Genomic DNA, 18,704 nt, shown 5'->3' with positions numbered 1-18,704 from the left:
TAGAAAAGCATAAACAAACCAACACAAGTTAACAAACCAATCACAAGTAAAGAGATTGAGTCAGTCATCAAAAAGCTCCCAAAAAAGAAAAGCCCAGGACCAGATGGCTTCATATATGAATTCTACCAAGCATTCAAGAAAGAATTAGTACCAATCCTGATCAAACTCTTCAAAAAAATTCAAGAAGAGGGAAAGCTACCTAACTCATTCTATGAAGCCAACATCACCCTAATACCAAAATCAGACAAAAATACTAAAAAACCTCTTTAATGAATATAGATGCAAAAATCCTCAACAAAATACTCACAAATCAAATCCAGCAGCACATTAAGAGAATTATACACAATGAGGTGGGATTTATTCCAGGTATGCAAAGCTGGTTCAACACAAGAAAATCAATTACTATAATACACCACATTAATAAATCAAAGTGGAAGAACCACATGATCATCTTGATTGATGCAGAAACAGCATTTGACAAAATTCAACATCCTTTCTTGATGAAAACACTTCAAAGGATAGGAATAAAAGGGAACTTTCTCAATATGATAAAGGCAATTTATGAAAACCCACAGCTAACATCATAGTCAAAGGGGAAAGACTGAATACTTTCCCTATAAGATCAGGAACAAGACAGGGATGCCCACTGTCACCATTGTTATTCAACACTGTGCTGGAAGTTCTAGCTAGAGCAATTAGGCAAGAAAAAGAAATAAAAGGCATCCAAATTGGAAAGGAAGAAGTAAAGTATTCACTATTTGCAGATGACATGATTCTATATGTAGAAAATCCAGAAAAGCCTACAGAAAAGCTACTAGAAGTAGTCAATGAATACAGGAAAGTAGCAAGCTACAAGATCAACATGCAAAAATCTGCAGTGTTCCTAAACACAAGTAATGTGCAACAAGAGGAGGAAATCAAGAAAAAAATTCTACAATAGCAACCAAAAGAATAAAGTATTTGGGAATAAACTTAGCCAAGGACACAAAACACCTTTCACAGAAAACTAAAACAAACTGCTAAAAGAAATCGAACAGGACCTAAAAAAATGGAAGAACATACCATGCTCATGGACTGGAAGACTAAGTATAGTTAAGATGGCAATTTTACCTAAACTGATTAATAGATTCAATGCAATACAATCAAAATCCCAACAACTTACTTTGTAGAAATAGAAAAACCAATAACCAAATTGATTTGGAAGGACAAGGTGCTCCGAATAGCCAAAAATATCTTGAGAAAGAGGAACAAAGTGGGAGATCTCATACTACCTGACTTTGAAACATATTACAAAGCTACAGTGGTTAAAACAGCATGGTACTGGCATAAGGCTAGATACACTGACCAATGGAATCTAATTCAGTGTTCAGAAATGGACCCTCACATATACAGACAATTGACCTTTGATAAGGCAGTCAAGCCAACGCAACTGGGACAGAGCAGCTTCTCCAATAAATGCTGTCTGGAGAACTGTATATCCATTTTCAAAAGAATGAAAGAGGACTCCCACCTTGTACAAAAATTAACTTGAAATGGATCAAAGACCTAAACGTTAGCACTAAGACCATAAGACTCTTGGAAGAAAATGTAGAGCAATAACTTAAAGATCTTGTGATAGGAGGTGGTTTCTTAGACCTCACACCCAAGGCACAAGCAACCAAAGAACAAACAGACAAATGGGATCTCCTCAAAATTAAACACTTCTGTAAATCAAAGGACTTTGTCAGAAAAATAAAAAAGCAGATTACGCAATGGAAGATGATATTTAGAAACCACATGTCAGATTAGGGCTTAATATCCTGAGTATATAAAGGGATCCTCTCTGACTATATTCTGGATTTGTTTCTTTCTCCTTTCAATTCTATGATTTTTGCTTCATTTACTTTGAGACTCGTGCTAGATGCTATTTGTGTTCTATTCATTGCATTTGTTCTGTGTTTCTTTTGTTCTCTCTTTTTGTGCATATTGATAAGCATGGACTGTGTGCTTTATTTGCCACAGTTTCATATATTATTTCTGAGGAATAAAAATGCAATGAATATTTACTGATTACAAAAATAGTTACATCATTTCATTCCATTTCAGTCTTGTGGATTATGAAGCATGATTTATGAACAGACATGATGGGAGACTGAGAATTATGAAGGACAGAAATTAAATTGCATGGATACACTTTTGTTCACATGCTGAAATTTTTTTAAGAAATAATATTTCAATGCAGGAATTCAATTACAAGTAATAACCTTTTGCATCTTCTTAGAATGAAATAATAAAAGTGATGATTGTGAAAAAAATAAAATAAAATAAAGGGATCCTACAACTCAACAACAGAAACACAAACAATCCAATTAAAAAACGGGCAAAAGACATGGACAGACACTTGTCTGAAGAGGAAATACAAATAGCTCAAAAACATATGAAAAAATGGTCAACTTCACTGCAGATTAGGGAAATGCAAATCAAAACCACAATGAAATATCTCACACCTACCAGAATTGCCATTATCTAAAAAACAGAAAATTACAAGTGCTGGAGAGAATGTGGAGAAAGGCACACTGACTCTTTGTTGGTGGGAATGTAGAATGGTGCAACCACTCGGGAAGACAGTGTGAAGGTTCCTCAGGAAGCTAAATATAGATTTGCCATAGGACCCAGCTATTCTACCATTAGGTATATACTCAAAGGAACTGAAAGTTAAGAGACATGAAAGGACATTTGTAAACCAATGTGTATTGTGGCATTATTCATGATTGCCAAGAGACGGAAACAGCCCAAATGTCCATCAACGGACGAGTGCATCAACAAACTGTGGTAGATACACATGATGGAATATTATGCAGCTGTAAGAGAGAACTAAAGACATGGAACATATAATAATATGGATGAAACTTGAGGACACTATGTTGAGTGAAGTTAGCCAGAAATAAAAGGACAAATACTGTATGGTCTCACTAATATGAACTAACATTAATGAGCAAACTTCAAGAGTTAAAAGCTAATAACACAGTCTATCAGGAGATAGTAAGAGGGTAGATCGGGCATTTGATGCTGAAGGACTACAGAACGTTCAGCAGGATTGATTTTACAGATTCAGAAATAGATAGCATAATACTGTGTGATGGTAGCACAACACTGTAAGAACACTGAACAAAGAAGTCTGTGAGTAAAGGTAAAAGAGGTGTGTGAGACACACAATGAGGGGAATGGATCCTGTACACATTATTTGAGTGAAGAACACCAGAAATAAAGGCAAACACTTTAATGCCTCAAAAAAAAAAAAAAAAAAAAAAAAAAAAGTGGTGGGATAGGGGAAATGTATGACAGCAGAGGTAAAGATAGATGATAAAGACTGGGACTGTATAACTTAGCAAAAACTGAAGTGGCCAATCACTGTTAGTAAATGTACAAATATAAAAATGTTTTCACATGTGGGAGAACAAATGAATGTCTACCATGCAGCGTGTTGAAAAAGGGATGGGAAAAAACACAATCAAAGCATACTGGGTTCTATGATCAACAGTAACATTCTAATATGCTTCCATTAAATGTTATCAAAGGCAATATACCAAAGCTAAATGTGTATGAGAGGGGGATATAAGGGAGGGATATGGGATTATTGGTAGCGGTATTGTTTTCTGTCATAATCATTATATTGTACTGTGTGACATTTATTTTTCTTATTATAGTTTTTATTGTGCTTTAAAAAAACTTTTTTTCATAGTAATTAATATGTTCAAGTGCTGACCATGTTGATAAATGTACAACTATATGACAATACCATGAACAACGACTATATACTGTGGATAATTTTATGATATGTGAAGAAATCTCTATAAAATGTTAGGAAGGAGAGGCGGGGCAAGATGGCGGACTGGTGAGCTGTATGTTTTAGTTACTCCTCCAGGAAAGTAGGTAGAAAGCCAGGAACTGCGTGGACTGGACACCACAGAGCAGTCTGACTTTGGGCATACTTCATACAACACTCATGAAAACGTGGAACTGCTGAGATCAGTGAAATCTGTAAGTTTTTGTGGCCAGGGGACCCGCGCCCCTCCCTGCCAGGCTCAGTCCCGTGGGAGGAGGGGCTGTCAGCTCCGGGAAGGAGAAGGGAGAACTGCAGTGGCAGCCCTTATCGGAAACTCATTCTACTGATCCAAACTCCAACCACAGTTTTATACTGTAGAATGTAGGGGACCTAGAGATACCAGTTAGTGGAGGGGGAATGATAATCTAATAAGAACAGATAAACTATGGAGGGTAATCTCAATGTTACGGGAATGCTCAGGAATGATTATGGTTTGTAAACTTTCTTGGATATAGTAAGATCATGTTGGAAGCAATAGAGTTATTTTAGGTTTTTTCTTTCTCTTATTCCTTTGTTTTCTTAGGGGTTGTTAATTTTCTTGGGGTATGGTAGGAACATGTTGGAAGCAATGTAGTTATTTTAGATTATTTGTTTTTCTTACTCCTCTGTTTGGACATGGTTTATTAATTTTCTTGGGGTATGGTAGGAACATATTGGAATCAAAGTAGTTATTTTAGGTTATTTGTTTTCCTTAATCCATTGCTTTGTTTGAAATGTTGTGGGGTTTTTTTGGTTGTTGTTTGCCTGTTTGTTTTTAATTTTTTGATAAACAAAGTTAAAAAATTGAAAAAAAATCAGTAGAAAAATGGGAGTAAAAACTAAATGACAAATAGGGTGGGATGGGGGGATGGTTTCGGTATTCTCTTTTCACTTTTATTTTTTATTCTTATTCTGATTCTTTCTGATGTAAGGAAAATGTTCAGAAATAGATTGTGGTGATGAACGCATAACTATATAATCATACTGTGAACAGTTGATTGTATACCATGGATGACTGTATGGTTTGTGAATATATTTCAATAAAACTGAATTAAAAAAAAAAAAAAAAAGAAGAAGAAATAGCAAGAGAAATTGCTAAATATATAGAGACGAATGAAAATGAGAACACAACATACTAAAACCTATGGGATGCAGCAAAAGCAGTGCTAAGGGGGAAATTTATAGCACTACATGCATATATTAAAAAGGAAGAAAGAGCCAAAATCAAAGAACTAATGGATCAACTGAAGAAGCTAGAAAATGAACAGCAAACCAATCCTAAACCAAGTACAAGAAAAGAAATAACAAGGATTAAAGCAGAAATAAATGACATAGAGAACAAAAAAACAATAGAGAGGACAAATATCACCAAAAGTTGGTTCTTCGAGAAGATCAACAAGATTGACAAGCCCCTAGCTAGACTGACAAAATCAAAAAGAGACAAGACCCATATAAACAAAATAATGAATGAAAAAGGTGACATAACTGCAGATCCTGAAGAAATTAAAAAAATTATAAGAGGATATTATGAACAACTGTATGGCAACAAACTGGATAATGTAGAAGAAATGGACAATTTCCTGGAAACATATGAACAACCTAGACTGACCAGAGAAGAAATAGAAGACCTCAACCAACCCATCACAAGCAAAGAGATCCAATCAGTCATCAAAAATCTTCCCACAAATAAATGCCCAGGGCCAGATGGCTTCACAGGGGAATTCTACCAAACTTTCCAGAAAGAACTGACACCAATCTTACTCAAACTCTTTCAAAACATTGAAAAAAATGGAACACTACCTAACTCATTTTATGAAGCTAACATCAATCTAATACCCAAACCAGGCAAAGATGCTACAAAAAAGGAAAACTACCAGCCAATCTCCCTAATGAATATAGATGCAAAAATCCTCAACAAAATACTTGCAAATCGAATCCAAAGACACATTAAAAAAATCATACACCATGACCAAGTGGGGTTCATTCCAGGCATGCAAGGATGGTTCAACATAAGAAAATCAATCAATGTATTACAACACATTAAAAACTCGAAAGGGAAAAATCAATTGATCATCTCAATAGATGCTGAAAAAGCATTTGACAAAATCCAACATCCCTTTTTGATAAAAACACTTCAAAAGGTAGGAATTGAAGGAAACTTCCTCAACATGATAAAGAGCATATATGAAAAACCCACAGCCAGCATAGTACTCAATGGTGAGAGACTGAAAGCCTTCCCTCTAAGATCAGGAACAAGACAAGGATGCCCGCTGTCACCACTGTTATTCAACATTGTGCTGGAAGTGCTAGCCAGGGCAATCCGGCAAGACAAAGAAATAAAAGGCATCCAAACTGGAAAAGAAGAAGTAAAACTGTCATTCTTTGCAGATGATATGATCTTGATGATATGATATGATATGGTTTGATGGGTTGAGCCCTCTACCCTAAGTTTGTTTTCTTTTTAACTTTTTTTTCATACAGTTGATTTAAAAAAGAAGGGAAAGTTAAAAAAAAAAAAAAGAAAAGAAAAACAAGGAAAAAAAAAAAAAGATGTAGTGCCCCCTTGAGGAGCCTGTGGAGAATGCAGGGGTATTCGCCTACCCCACCTCCATGGTTGCTAACATGACCACAGACATAGGGGACTGGTGGTTTGATGGGTTGAGCCCTCTACCATAAGTTTTACCCTTGGGAAGACGGTTGCTGCAAAGGAGAGGCTAGGCCTCCCTATATTTGTGCCTAAGAGTCTCCTCCTGAATGCCTCTTTGTTGCTCAGATGTGGCCCTCTCTCTCTGGCTAAGCCAACTTGAAAGGTGAAATCACTGCCCTCCCCCCTACGTGGGATCAGACACCCAGGGGAGTGAATCTCCCTGGCAACGTGGAATATGACTCCCGGGGAGGAATGTAGACCTGGCATCGTGGGACGGAGAACATCTTCTTGACCAAAAGGGGGATGTGAAAGGAAATGAAATAAGCTTCAGTGGCAGAGAGATTCCAAAACGAGCCGAGAGATCACTCTGGTGGGCACTCTTACGCACACTTTAGACAACCTTTTTTAGGTTCTAAAGAATTGGGGTAGCTGGTGGTGGATACCTGAAACTATTAAACTACAACCCAGAACCCATGAATCTCGAAGACAGTTGTATAAAAATGTAGCTTATGAGGGGTGACAATGGGATTGGGAAAGCCATAAGGACCACACTCCCCTTTGTCTAGTTTATGGATGGATGTGTAGAAAAGTAGGGGAAGGAAACAAACAGACAAAGGTACCCAGTGTTCGTTTTTACTTCAATTGCTCTTTTTCACTCTAATTATTATTCTTGTTATTTTTGTGTGTGTGCTAATGAAGGTGTCAGGGATTGATTTAGGTGATGAATGTACAACTATGTAATGGTACTGTAAACAATCGAAAGTACAATTTGTTTTGTATGACTGCGTGGTATGTGAATATATCTCAATAAAATGATTAAAAAAAAAAAAAAAGAAAAAAAATAGATTGGGGTGATAGATGCATAACTGTATGATGGTGCTGTGAATGGTTGATTGTACACCACGGATGACTGTATGGTATGTGAATATATCTCAATAAAAATGAATTTAATTTAAAAAAAAAAAGTAATTTAGCCCATCAAATTGGATAATCATTGCCAAAGACTCAAAATAATACACAGAGATGACAACATTTTAAAGACATTACATAAGCATGTCATTTCTAATGGGGATTTCACTGAGTATTCAAAGAGCTTAAACATTCACTACATAAAAAGTTATAACTGACAAAGGATTATTCTTCCCTGACCCACTGAGCCAGTCTACATCCTGACCATGGAGTCCGAAGCATTGGCATCAGCATAGGTGCAGTCCTGAAGGATTTCCAGGATCTTCTTCATATTCTCCAGGAAAATAATACACTCATTTGTGTATGTTCATTCTCTTTCCAATTTTCTGGCCTTTTCCTGCTTTTTTCCATCACTAATCTTAATAAAATAAATTTTATTTAGTGAAAATTCATATTCAGCCACCACGAGAAGCCTAAGACTTCCAGGTCACCTTTCATCATCCCAATGTTGACTCTCTTTTAAATTCAATTTTACTGAGATATATTCACATACCATACAATCTTCCAAAGTATACAATCAGTTGTTCACAGTACCATCATATAGTTGTGCATTCATCACCCCAATCTATTTTTTGAACATCTTCCTGTACCAGAGAAAGTGAAAATAAGAATAAAAAATAAAAGTAAAAAAGAACAGGCAAATCACCACCCCCCCCCCCACCATATAAAAGTGGTTTCTTGAGATCAGATCTTCTCCTGGTGAAGATATTGTGTACACCGTTAAAATGACAACAAAGGATTTAGAATATCCCATATACTTAGTTGATAAAGCAGCAGCAGAGTTTGAGAGGATTGACTCCAATTTTGAAAGAAGTTGTATTGTGAGTAAAATACTATCAAACAGCATCACATGCTACAGAGAAATCTTTGTGAAAGGAAGAGTCAATTGATGCAGCAAACATCATGGTCATCTCATGTTAAGAAACTGCCACAGTCACCCCAGCTTTCACCAACCACCACCCTGAATAGTCAGTAGCCATCAACATCAAGGCAAGACCCTCCAGCAGCATAAAGATGAATCACTGAAGGCTCAGATGACGGTTAGTACCTTTAGCAATAAAGTGTTTTTAAATTAAGGTATGTACATTGTTCCTTCAGACATAATGCTATTACACACTTAACAGACTACAATATAATATAATAAAAACTTTTATGCACTGGGAAACCAAAAAATTCACATGACTCGCTTTATTGCAATATTCACCTCATTGCATTATTTGCTTTATTGCAGCAGTCTGGAATCGAACTCGCAATATCTCTGAGGTATGCCTGTATACCATGAAAAAGACGCTTGTTTATAATATGAGAGCTGAAACAAAGCAGAACATCACCTTTTTGGACCTCAGCTAAGACTTGCATTGTTAAGTAACTCAAATTTTTTGCTGTCTTCTGTATGTGCACAAATGACTATAAAAGCCACAAGTATTGATTTGGGAGATACAAATAAATTTTAGTGAACAGGCAAATTTGCAGATATGGAATCCATAAATAATGAGACTGTACATTGAGGTTAATGGGAATCCAGATTTCTCACTGACGAGGAAGAGAATTACAAATATGGAAAAGGTCAAGGGTAGAAAAGATCCTGTGGTGATAGACCCAAAGTGGAGGTAATTATGAGAATTCGTAGTTTTTAGTAGATAGATAGCAAATGCATATATACATATATTTCCTAGCCCTGCCTCCTGAAAGGGCCTAGGAACAACTGCATTCCAGTAGCAATGAGTGCATCTGGCCCACAGATCTTCAATTTCAAGTACTCTTTACAAATAAAAGGAATCAGAAATCCCTAGAGAAATGGCTGACTCCAAGGGTGGGGTAGGGAAAGTACCAGATGATCCCGGCACATACTATTTCTCCTACCAGAAAGAAAGAAATACTCAAGAAATTATAGGGAAGGAACATGTTGAAAAGACACAGAAGACAGTCTGTGTTGGTTCCCACTGGCTAAATCTGGGACACTCTGTACATCAAAACATAGTAACTAATTTTTTTAAAAGTAGCTAATTATAAGTTATTGATAAAATAGCAATGATGAGTCCACATTACTCTAGGTAAAAAAAAAAAAAATGAATACGTAAATAAATGGGAAAGAAGAAAAAGCTCTACTCCACAAAAAAATTCAAAAGGAAAAGCAGAATTAGAAAGCCAGCATTTGCCAACCCATTGTAATAATACTGATTCAGGTGAGATGTATTAATGAATGTTAGAACAAGTAGATACCTATCCTAATGAAGTGATAAACAGTTTACATCAGCAATAATGGGACAAATTGACATTGTGTGCCTCCTGATAAGAGGCACTAAGAATACTACATCACTTCTGTGATATCTGTGCTAAAAATGCATAGACGGAATCTAATAAAGCCAAAACATCAAGCAATTTGAAGGATATTCTACAAAGTAACTGTCCTGTATTCTTCCAAATGTGAAAACCATGAAAGGTAAGGAAAAACTGAGGAACTGCTGCAGATGGAAGGAAACTATAAAGATACATGATGATGAAATTTAACAAACAATCCTAGATTAGACCCTGGACCTACAAAGGGCATACAATACTGGGAGAGTTGTTAAATTTGATTGCTCAAATCAAACCGCTATTTGCTATTCAATATCAATTCTCCCTTTCTTCCTGTAGCACCACAATTACTTAATTTTAGCCAGGCACAGTGACTGCCCTCTAAGACTGCATTTCCTAGCCTCACTTTCAGTCAGGTATGGACATGTAACTAAGTTCTGGCCAATGGAATGACAGCAGAAGTAATGCATAATAATGATACCCTAAAATAGAATGGAGTATATCTTCTATTATGCTTTTTCTGCTCATGCTGGCTGGAATGTAGCAATGGAGGAAACTAGGGTAGCAATATCAAACCAAAAGATAAAAACTACACATTAAGCAAGGTAGAGTATCATGATGCACAAAATCTGGGTCCCCTGCACTGTGGAGCCTGGCCTGATCACACCTGCTCTGTAACATGAGAGAGAAATAAGCAAAATTAAAGCCTCCTCATCCAAAGAAGATATAATCTAGGAGGTGCCAAAGCATCATTTATAGACTAGCTGCGGAACCTGTGCTTGTATCAGAAACGCACTTACCCACTGAATACAGTGCACCCACAAACTGAGCAGCCATTTAACAAAACAATAGTGGGTATAAACTCATGCACACTGATAACATTGTTATTGCATAAACGAGTTATTTTTTCTATAAGTTCATTCCAGTAAATGAGACAAAGGTATCTAATGCAAATAACTCTATAATAAGAAAAGGCCATTTTAAACCCTTGATACTTACTGATACATTAGCACTATCACTGCTTGCAATCTCAGCTGCCTTTTCAATAATCTGTTTAAAAAAATTAAAAAAATTAAATTTTTGTTCTCTTACTTGCAAAATTTTAAGTGTAAATTATTACACTTGTACTTTGACTGTAAGGGACTATATATAATCTAGAGTCTATACTTCATAACGGAAACATGAATTTTGAAAGCAAAATGGTACCACGCAGTACATTCCAACCTTCAAAACAGTAAGGGACCATGACTCTTTGGTGAGCTAAGGAATGGCTGCAGATAAAATGAAGTGGCTTGTGGTATATATGTCAAACATTTTCTGAAATATAAGTAAATGTGCTCTGGTTAAGAAAATGCAAATGTATAGAAGAGTTACTAAATGTAGACTACATTTTTATCATTATGTTTTTCCTCAATTAACAGATACCAAAAGTAGAAGTAATAACAGAAGAGAGCCTACAATATTTTTTGAAGTCATTAAGTTCAGAAAAAAGCTCTCATCCTTGAAAAGATGGGAACACACTAGTCCAGTGGGAATAATAATGTATAAAGAATCAGGAGATCCAGATCTTGCTACTGAATCTTACAATCCCTGGTGAGTAATGTCTGTATCCTCTTGTGTAAAATGTGGTAATAATTCCCATCCTACTTCAGAGGTGTGCTGCTGGTAATAAAAATGAGATTATTGGTATTAAAAGTAAGCAGTAACCCTAAAATTGAGTTGAAGAGCAAAATGCATGCAAGTGATTACAGCAATAAACATTAATTAAATTTAAAAAGTAGAGAACTGGGAGAATTTTCACTTTTTACAATCTGTATTATTTGATTTTTTTTTTACAGTAACCAAATATAACTCATAAAATTAAAGGACAACAGATAAATATAAATGTATTTACACATATTCATACAAAAAGACTAAACTCTCCATCCCAGATTGATCTTCCTCTGGCAGATAATGCCAGAGGTCCTGATCATAGTTCTCAGAGATTTCCTATGGGATTAGAAAGGTAAACAGAAAGTTTAATGACCAGAGGCAGATACCTGGAACAATGAGCAACATTGAAATAGAACATTTTAAAGAAACTAGACTTCTCTTAAAATATTAAATTAAAAATACTTTTATTTGCCTAGGATGTTACATTAATAAAAAATGTTCCAAAAGCATCTTATTTGATCTAAAAGAAACTATAACTGATTGTTGGAACACACACCCTAATAGTCATAGCTAAGACCATTAAATGTTTCACAAGTAGCTATGGCTTCCAGCTAAATTCCTAAGGTATAAATAAAGCCATGGTTTAAATGTAACAGAGTAGTCAAAATACATCTTTTTCTATAGACTGTATGCTAAAAAATATAGTTCATGCTACATCTGGGATTTCTATTGTGACAATGACGAAATTTAAAAATTTAATTGGATATTATTGGTGAGAAAAACATTTTTAAAACCCTTGAAATGCAAATTTACTTCTTGAGTAGAAAAATTTCAATTAAATAAAAGCAAAGGAAGAAACTTTGATCTATACAAATTTAATATGCATACTGCTCAAACCTCTACTCTATAAAGGTCTGTTAGCGGTGAGTATTAAAATACAATTAAGTTTAGAGGTGAACTAATATAAACATTATTTAGGAAAATGTCAATTTTTAAAAGTAGCTTGATCCCAAATGGGTGAACATGGCTAAAAGGAAACAACTTTTTGTTTATTTTCTGAGAATTTATTGAAAAGCTACTCATAAAAACATCACCAATCATACCTGAAACAAGGATGGCAAACCTAAAGATAAAACATGTTAACAGCTTAGCTCTCTTAGCATGCAAATTATCAAAGCCCCATTTTCAGCTCCACCCAGACAATCTCCTTATCACAGAGACATGCAGCTTGTTATATCAAGAAAATGTTTTTTAGAAATGGAAGCCCTTGCTATAGATTCTACAAAAGTAATAGGATGAGAGGAAATCCTACTAAAAGTAATATGCAACATTCTTTAAATACAAACTCCAACACGGCAGTCTTCTATAAGCTCTGAACCAATATGCTGGGCAGTTTCACAGAACATTTTATATCTTTAAGGTTAAATGCAAATACATTTATAGCCCTTTTTAAGTTTGAAAGGTCTTGAGAGAATGGTTTTGATTTCCTCATTTTATAAATGAGAAAACTGTACTCCAGAGATGCCACATCTTCCTTGGCCAGTGATAAGGCCAGGACTGCATGGAGTTTGTGGGCTCCCTGCTCAGTGGTCTTTACACTAAACCAAGTTGTCAATTATGTGAAGTTCTGAGAGAAAAACAGACATACAGAGCTTAAGCTATAAACATATAGAGCCAGAAACTAATAATTCAATTATTTCATGCATAACAACCCTTTAAGTAATTAGCTTACCTTATCAAAGGGAGGATAATAATAAGGTTGCCTTTTATTCTCCGGGAATTTAATATGCAAAGCTGTTGCATTTTCGGTATATGGATTTGTTTGAACGGTTCCCATTGGATTCAACATTTCTTCAAGTTCATCTAAAACATGCAAATAATTTTGATCCTTAAAATGTTTTTTAAACTATACTAAAACAAAAGTTGAGTGGATTTTCCCCCATGAAAATGACTTAAGGCATTTGTCACCTAAGGAAAGTTTGACAGACAATTAAAGCAGTGAGGCTCTAATCTTCTGTTAATGCTTGGCACAAAATTTGAATGTGAGTTTGCATGCATCTTTAAAATGAGAAAGTTAACAAAAATTACTGATTCCTTCACCTCTTTTTTCAATCCTGAAAAAATCTTAATTGGAACTGTTCTCTCTCCATCAAAATTAGGCAGACCATAGGAATTACCAATATTTTCCCACTCTCTATGGATTTCTTAATCACATATACTGTTTTCATGGTTATCATAGTACCCACAATGGTATTTTGAGGGCTATCAATTACATTCTTCTTGCCAAAACTAATGTTCTTAACCCTCTTTTATTATCCCCACACTATTAACACAGTTGAATACCTTCTCTGGTAGTTTCTGTAACACTCCATTCAAGTGGTACTCCTTTTACCTCACCAGTTGCTCCCTTCCTCAAGACATTCCCCTTCCTCTTTTTTCTCTACCACCCTAAATATGGTTCATTCCCAGACTTGTGCAGGAGATCTTACAATTTCAATGTTGTCAGAAACCCTGGAGTTCATCTAAATAGCTTTCTAATTTTATTAGATAGGGGAACTGTTGAAGAGACATTAATCTCAAGATGAGAAACAGAGCAGTAAAATCTAAGGTCTCTACTTTCCAAAGTAGTTTCCATTTCCTGACATTTTTAAATTTTTAGCACAATTATTCTCTCTGACCCTACGAGGAAAAAAGATAAAGTCCATTCTGTCTACACCTAATTTCTAGAAAGCATGCATACTCAGAATTATGTCCCAAAGCTAGAAAATCCTTACGTGTTTAGAAGTTTCAGCTCCTTAATTCTTTGCTCATCTTGGTTTACACTGAACTCACAGACTCAGTTATCACCTGGATGGAGGCAACTCTAATAATTTATACATTCTAGAGCTGATTTCTCAGCAAAATACCATACTTGCGCTATCTAGTAGCATTATACTTACCTGTCCTCTGAATCACAGCCTATCTAAAGTCAAATGTGGCATTCTGACCCTTTTATCACCCCCAAACAAATGGAAGTAATCCTAATCAAAACTGATAACAAAAAAAGCCATTCACACTGCAGGTGGAGAGGACAAATTGATACAACCTTATTTGGAGAGCAATTTATGATTATCAAATTACAAATGTATTTATTCTTTGACTCAATAATCCCACTTTTTGAATGTTTACCTTAAAGACATACTTGCACATAAGCAAGACTATTCATTATAGAGCTGTTTGAACTATCAAAAGAAGGTACTGCTATACATGTATTTTTTTTAAAAAGTAGTTCTCTGTATAGTAAATAAGATGAAAAAAGAAAGGAGAACACTGTATATATATAATATGCCATTTTGTATAAGATATGAAGAATTCTGGAAAGATACACAAGAAACCAATAAAGGTAATTGGATACCTTGTAATGATGAAATGGATTATTTGTAATTCCTTTACTTCTTGCTTGCTCCTTAGTGATAAATGTGACAATTCTAGAAGTAATACACATAGAACTGTCTTTATGTATTATTTTTCATCTTATAATTTCTTAGAGATGAAGTCAAGTTGATGGCATGCCAAGTTAATACCACCAAAAATTATGATGTTCAATAAAAATACCAGGCAACTTGCTAGGTAATTCTGGAGAATGTTAAAATGAGTAAGTTTAAATTAAGATGTTTTAAAAAGTATATAACTGAACTGCATAATTTTTACTCTGCTGTGAAGATACAGTTCCTTATAAGAAATATGTCAAATGCACACACTTCTCCATAATTGGGAAAATATGTGATTGATGCAATATCTGCAGGCAGGGTAGGAACAGAACAACATACACATGCATGAATACTAGAATGTGAAGAGTCTATCAGTAAGTCAAGAGACAACTGATTTTCCAAAAATAATTTCATAGGTAGCAACTTCTAACATATGAACATTCTCAAATGTTTACCACCCACAACATAATTTATTCAAATATTCAAATAAGTTCACAATTTTACAAAATATACTAACCAACTTAGAAGGAAAAAAAAAGAAAACCACTGTTATAATACAGAGTTTACAATAAAAATTCCAACATTTAGGAAAGTAGTACAAGTAGTGGGGTACAATGGAAAGAATCAGGCACTATTTCCTTCAAATCAGGGTTTAAACCAATTCTGTGAAATTGACTAACTTACTTAGGCTCTCCAAGCTTCAATTTCCAATTTTTCTGTAAAATGGGAATAAAACCACCTACCTTATAGGGGTACTCTGAGTATTACTTGAGAAATACAGATGTGGTAGGTGCTCCATTTACCTCAAACTTCAGGCTAAAGCCAACTATAGAATAAGTATTTTTATTATCTTCCCATATTAGTGAATATTCCTTCTAATAGTAAAGAAATTAGTACAACTGGGATTAACAGAGGTTTGTTACAAAGAAGACATTGTTCCTTTGGAGAATTTCTCAAAGAAATGTTTGGAAAGGCATTCAGATACAAGTCACTCTTTTAATTATATTTAAAAATTGTGAAAACAACATTTAGGATAAACCATAAAGATCCAAATGATGGTTTCATTACTGAATTGAAAGAATGGTGAGTAATAAGGAAACATTAACTAGTTCATATACCCAAAACTACACTTTAACACTAGGGATTAGGATGTAAATCTTACCAGGAAATGAAGACCAGCTGTGCAATATTATATCTCCAGATCTCAGCTGTCCTTTAAAGTCAAAAATCATCGTATTTACCCATGCTACAGGATAATGCTGTTGAAAAAGATACCACTGCATAAATACGCTAAGAGTGAACTTTAAAGTATAACCATGTTCATGTACTTTGTTTTGGTAGTGTTAGTTCTAGAAATCAATCCAAGAAAATCATCCAAATTCAGAACAAGATTTACAGTGAAAAATACTCAAAACATTTCCGATGGTTACAAAAAAGCCTAAAAGTCAGTTAATATCCCAAAATAAAATATATGTATAAAATGGAATATTTACTGTGCAGCCATTGAACACAAGAAATCTTTAATGATTCAAGAAAGTACATGATAATATGTCAGGTTATATGTTTTCACAGCTTTCAGCATTTATAAATCTTAATGCAAGAAGAGGTGCTGTCTTTAGGTATTGTAAAATTTATATCTCTAAAAGGAAAGCACTGAGGTGGTAAGATTTTTCCTGAGGCACTTAAAAGAAATTTATTAAATTGGCTATAGTGTATCAAAACAAAAATCTTAAATTGAAATGCTTGAGTAAAATTCTACACACAAGGAGGAAAAAAACAGTAACTAACCCCTGTATGACTTTTTAGTAATTAAAATTTTATAAAAATATATGATAACCAGAGGAAATGCTTACATACACACATTAAAAATAAAGGAATAAAAATATCCACACATAGATGCAGTAATGAGATTACAAAAACTTTAAAAATTCAAATATTCACCTGCCCCCTCAAAATTTTTCAAAAAATAAGAAAATGAAGAACACTTCAATGAACAGATAAAATGGAAGAAAAGCATATGAGAACATGTCCAGCATCCTTTATTCATGATTACAAAATCCAAGAAGCTGGCAACTAAAAGTTTGTTCATGATTCATTTCAATGCAAATCATAACCTAAAATGATATGAAGCTAATGATACTCTTTATTTATGCAATTTAGTATGAATACTCATAAATTTCACTGTCAAATACTGATGCTTTTCATTACAGATTTGTTCCCCAAACCACACAGGTGTGTTAAATGAGGTGCAATCTATTATCTTTCTAAATTGCACAAAATTACCAAGCACCTGTAATTTTTTTCATCTCTTCTTTCTTTCTCATCTGTATCTTCTAAAATGTATTATCTTTATAATAGAAAATCCATAGTATTACCTATATTAAAACGCATTTGACAAAAGAGAAATGAATGGCAGAACATAAAGAGTGAGATTTTACTGTCTTCTTAAAATCAGTTGTCACCAAAATTATATTATATAATTTAATTAATATTAATCAATTTGTATTTCAAAGAATCTTAAAATTATATCTTCTTAAAATATATTAAGAATTTTTCTGAAATCAGTGTATCATTACCACTTTTCCAGCTTTCCTGATGGTCTGATATTTAGAGGGATTAATAGTTTTAGTTGACTTCTTCGTTTTCACTTTATCCAAAACTGCATAAACAGCAAAACATAATCGAGCCATCCTTGGCAGGTCACAAATATTAATATCAAATTCCAGTGATTCATTCCAAATGTGATCATTTTTTCCTGATATTTCTGAGCTTACAACAGTTTTACAAAGGAGCTCAGTACCATGAAAGAGACCAGCCCTGACGTGAACCTGTAACAGGAGAAACAAAAACAAATACAGAATCATGAATACTGCATTACTGAAAAACCTCTGTTTTGGAGGTTTGGGGAAAGCCTATTTGTCCACAGAACGACTAGAACATAGTTAAACTTTATACTGTTCATTTAGGAACTACAGGTAGCTTAACCTGTTTTAAACCAGATATTGAATCACATGCTGGTGCACCTAACAGAAACCTCAATGAAATAGATCTAAAGAAATCAAGATCATAAGCATAAAAACCATTATCATTTGCTATTCCACTGACTTCATTACACTGATTCAAAGCCAAAGACAATAATAGAAGTTTAAAAAAAAAAAAAAAACTACAGACCAGTATCCCTCATGAACAGATATACAAAAATTGTCAAAAAAAAAAAAAAAAGTTTTTTTGAAATATCCTAGCAAATTGAATTCAGAAGCATATTAAAAGGATTCTACACCCTGACCAAGTGGAAATAATCCCAGGAATGCAAGCATAGTTCAAAATATGAAAATCAATGTAATACACTACATTAACAGAATGGAGAAACAAAAATCATCATCTCAGTTAATGCAGAAAATGCATCTGACAAAAATAAACACCTTTTCATGATGAAAATACTCAAACTACGAATAGAACTTCCTCAATATAACAAAAGCCAGGTAGAAAACCCCACCACTAACATCATACTCAATGATGAAAGACTGAAAGCTTTTTCCCTAAGATCAGGAAGAAGGCAAGGATGCCCACCTTCACCACTTTTATTCAACAGAGTTGTGAAAGTTCTGGACAGAGCAATTAGGTGAGAAAAAGTAATAAAAGACGTTTACATTGGAAAGGAAGACATAAAACTACCTCTATAGGCAGATCTTATTAAAAAAAAGCCCTAAAGAATTCACAAAAAAACCTATCAGAGCTAAATAAATGAATTCAGAAAAGTAACAGATACAAAACTCAACACTCAAAAATCAGCTGTATTTCTAAACATTATCAATAAGTAATC

At 34.4% G+C, this 18,704-nt stretch overlaps 1 protein-coding gene across 8 annotated transcripts in view; it reads right to left on the bottom strand.

Annotated features, from left to right (window-relative positions):
* PIK3CB (phosphatidylinositol-4,5-bisphosphate 3-kinase catalytic subunit beta) overlaps positions 1-18,704 on the bottom strand; it is a 281,740-nt gene that overhangs the window by 84,664 nt on the left and 178,372 nt on the right. For all 8 annotated transcript variants that reach the window (XM_037843941.1, XM_037843928.1, XM_037843969.1 and 5 more), the window contains 4 exons: positions 17,458-17,709; positions 16,044-16,140; positions 13,144-13,274; positions 10,758-10,808 (listed from right to left, as the gene is read on the bottom strand). In XM_037843941.1, the coding sequence (XP_037699869.1) occupies positions 10,758-10,808; positions 13,144-13,274; positions 16,044-16,140; positions 17,458-17,709 (531 nt within the window). The remainder of the gene's footprint in view (positions 1-10,757; positions 10,809-13,143; positions 13,275-16,043; positions 16,141-17,457; positions 17,710-18,704) is intronic.

This window comes from Choloepus didactylus, chromosome 1, assembly GCF_015220235.1.
Source record: "Choloepus didactylus isolate mChoDid1 chromosome 1, mChoDid1.pri, whole genome shotgun sequence".
NCBI lineage: Eukaryota > Metazoa > Chordata > Mammalia > Pilosa > Megalonychidae > Choloepus > Choloepus didactylus.
This window is presented reverse-complemented; position numbering and strand designations above follow the sequence as displayed.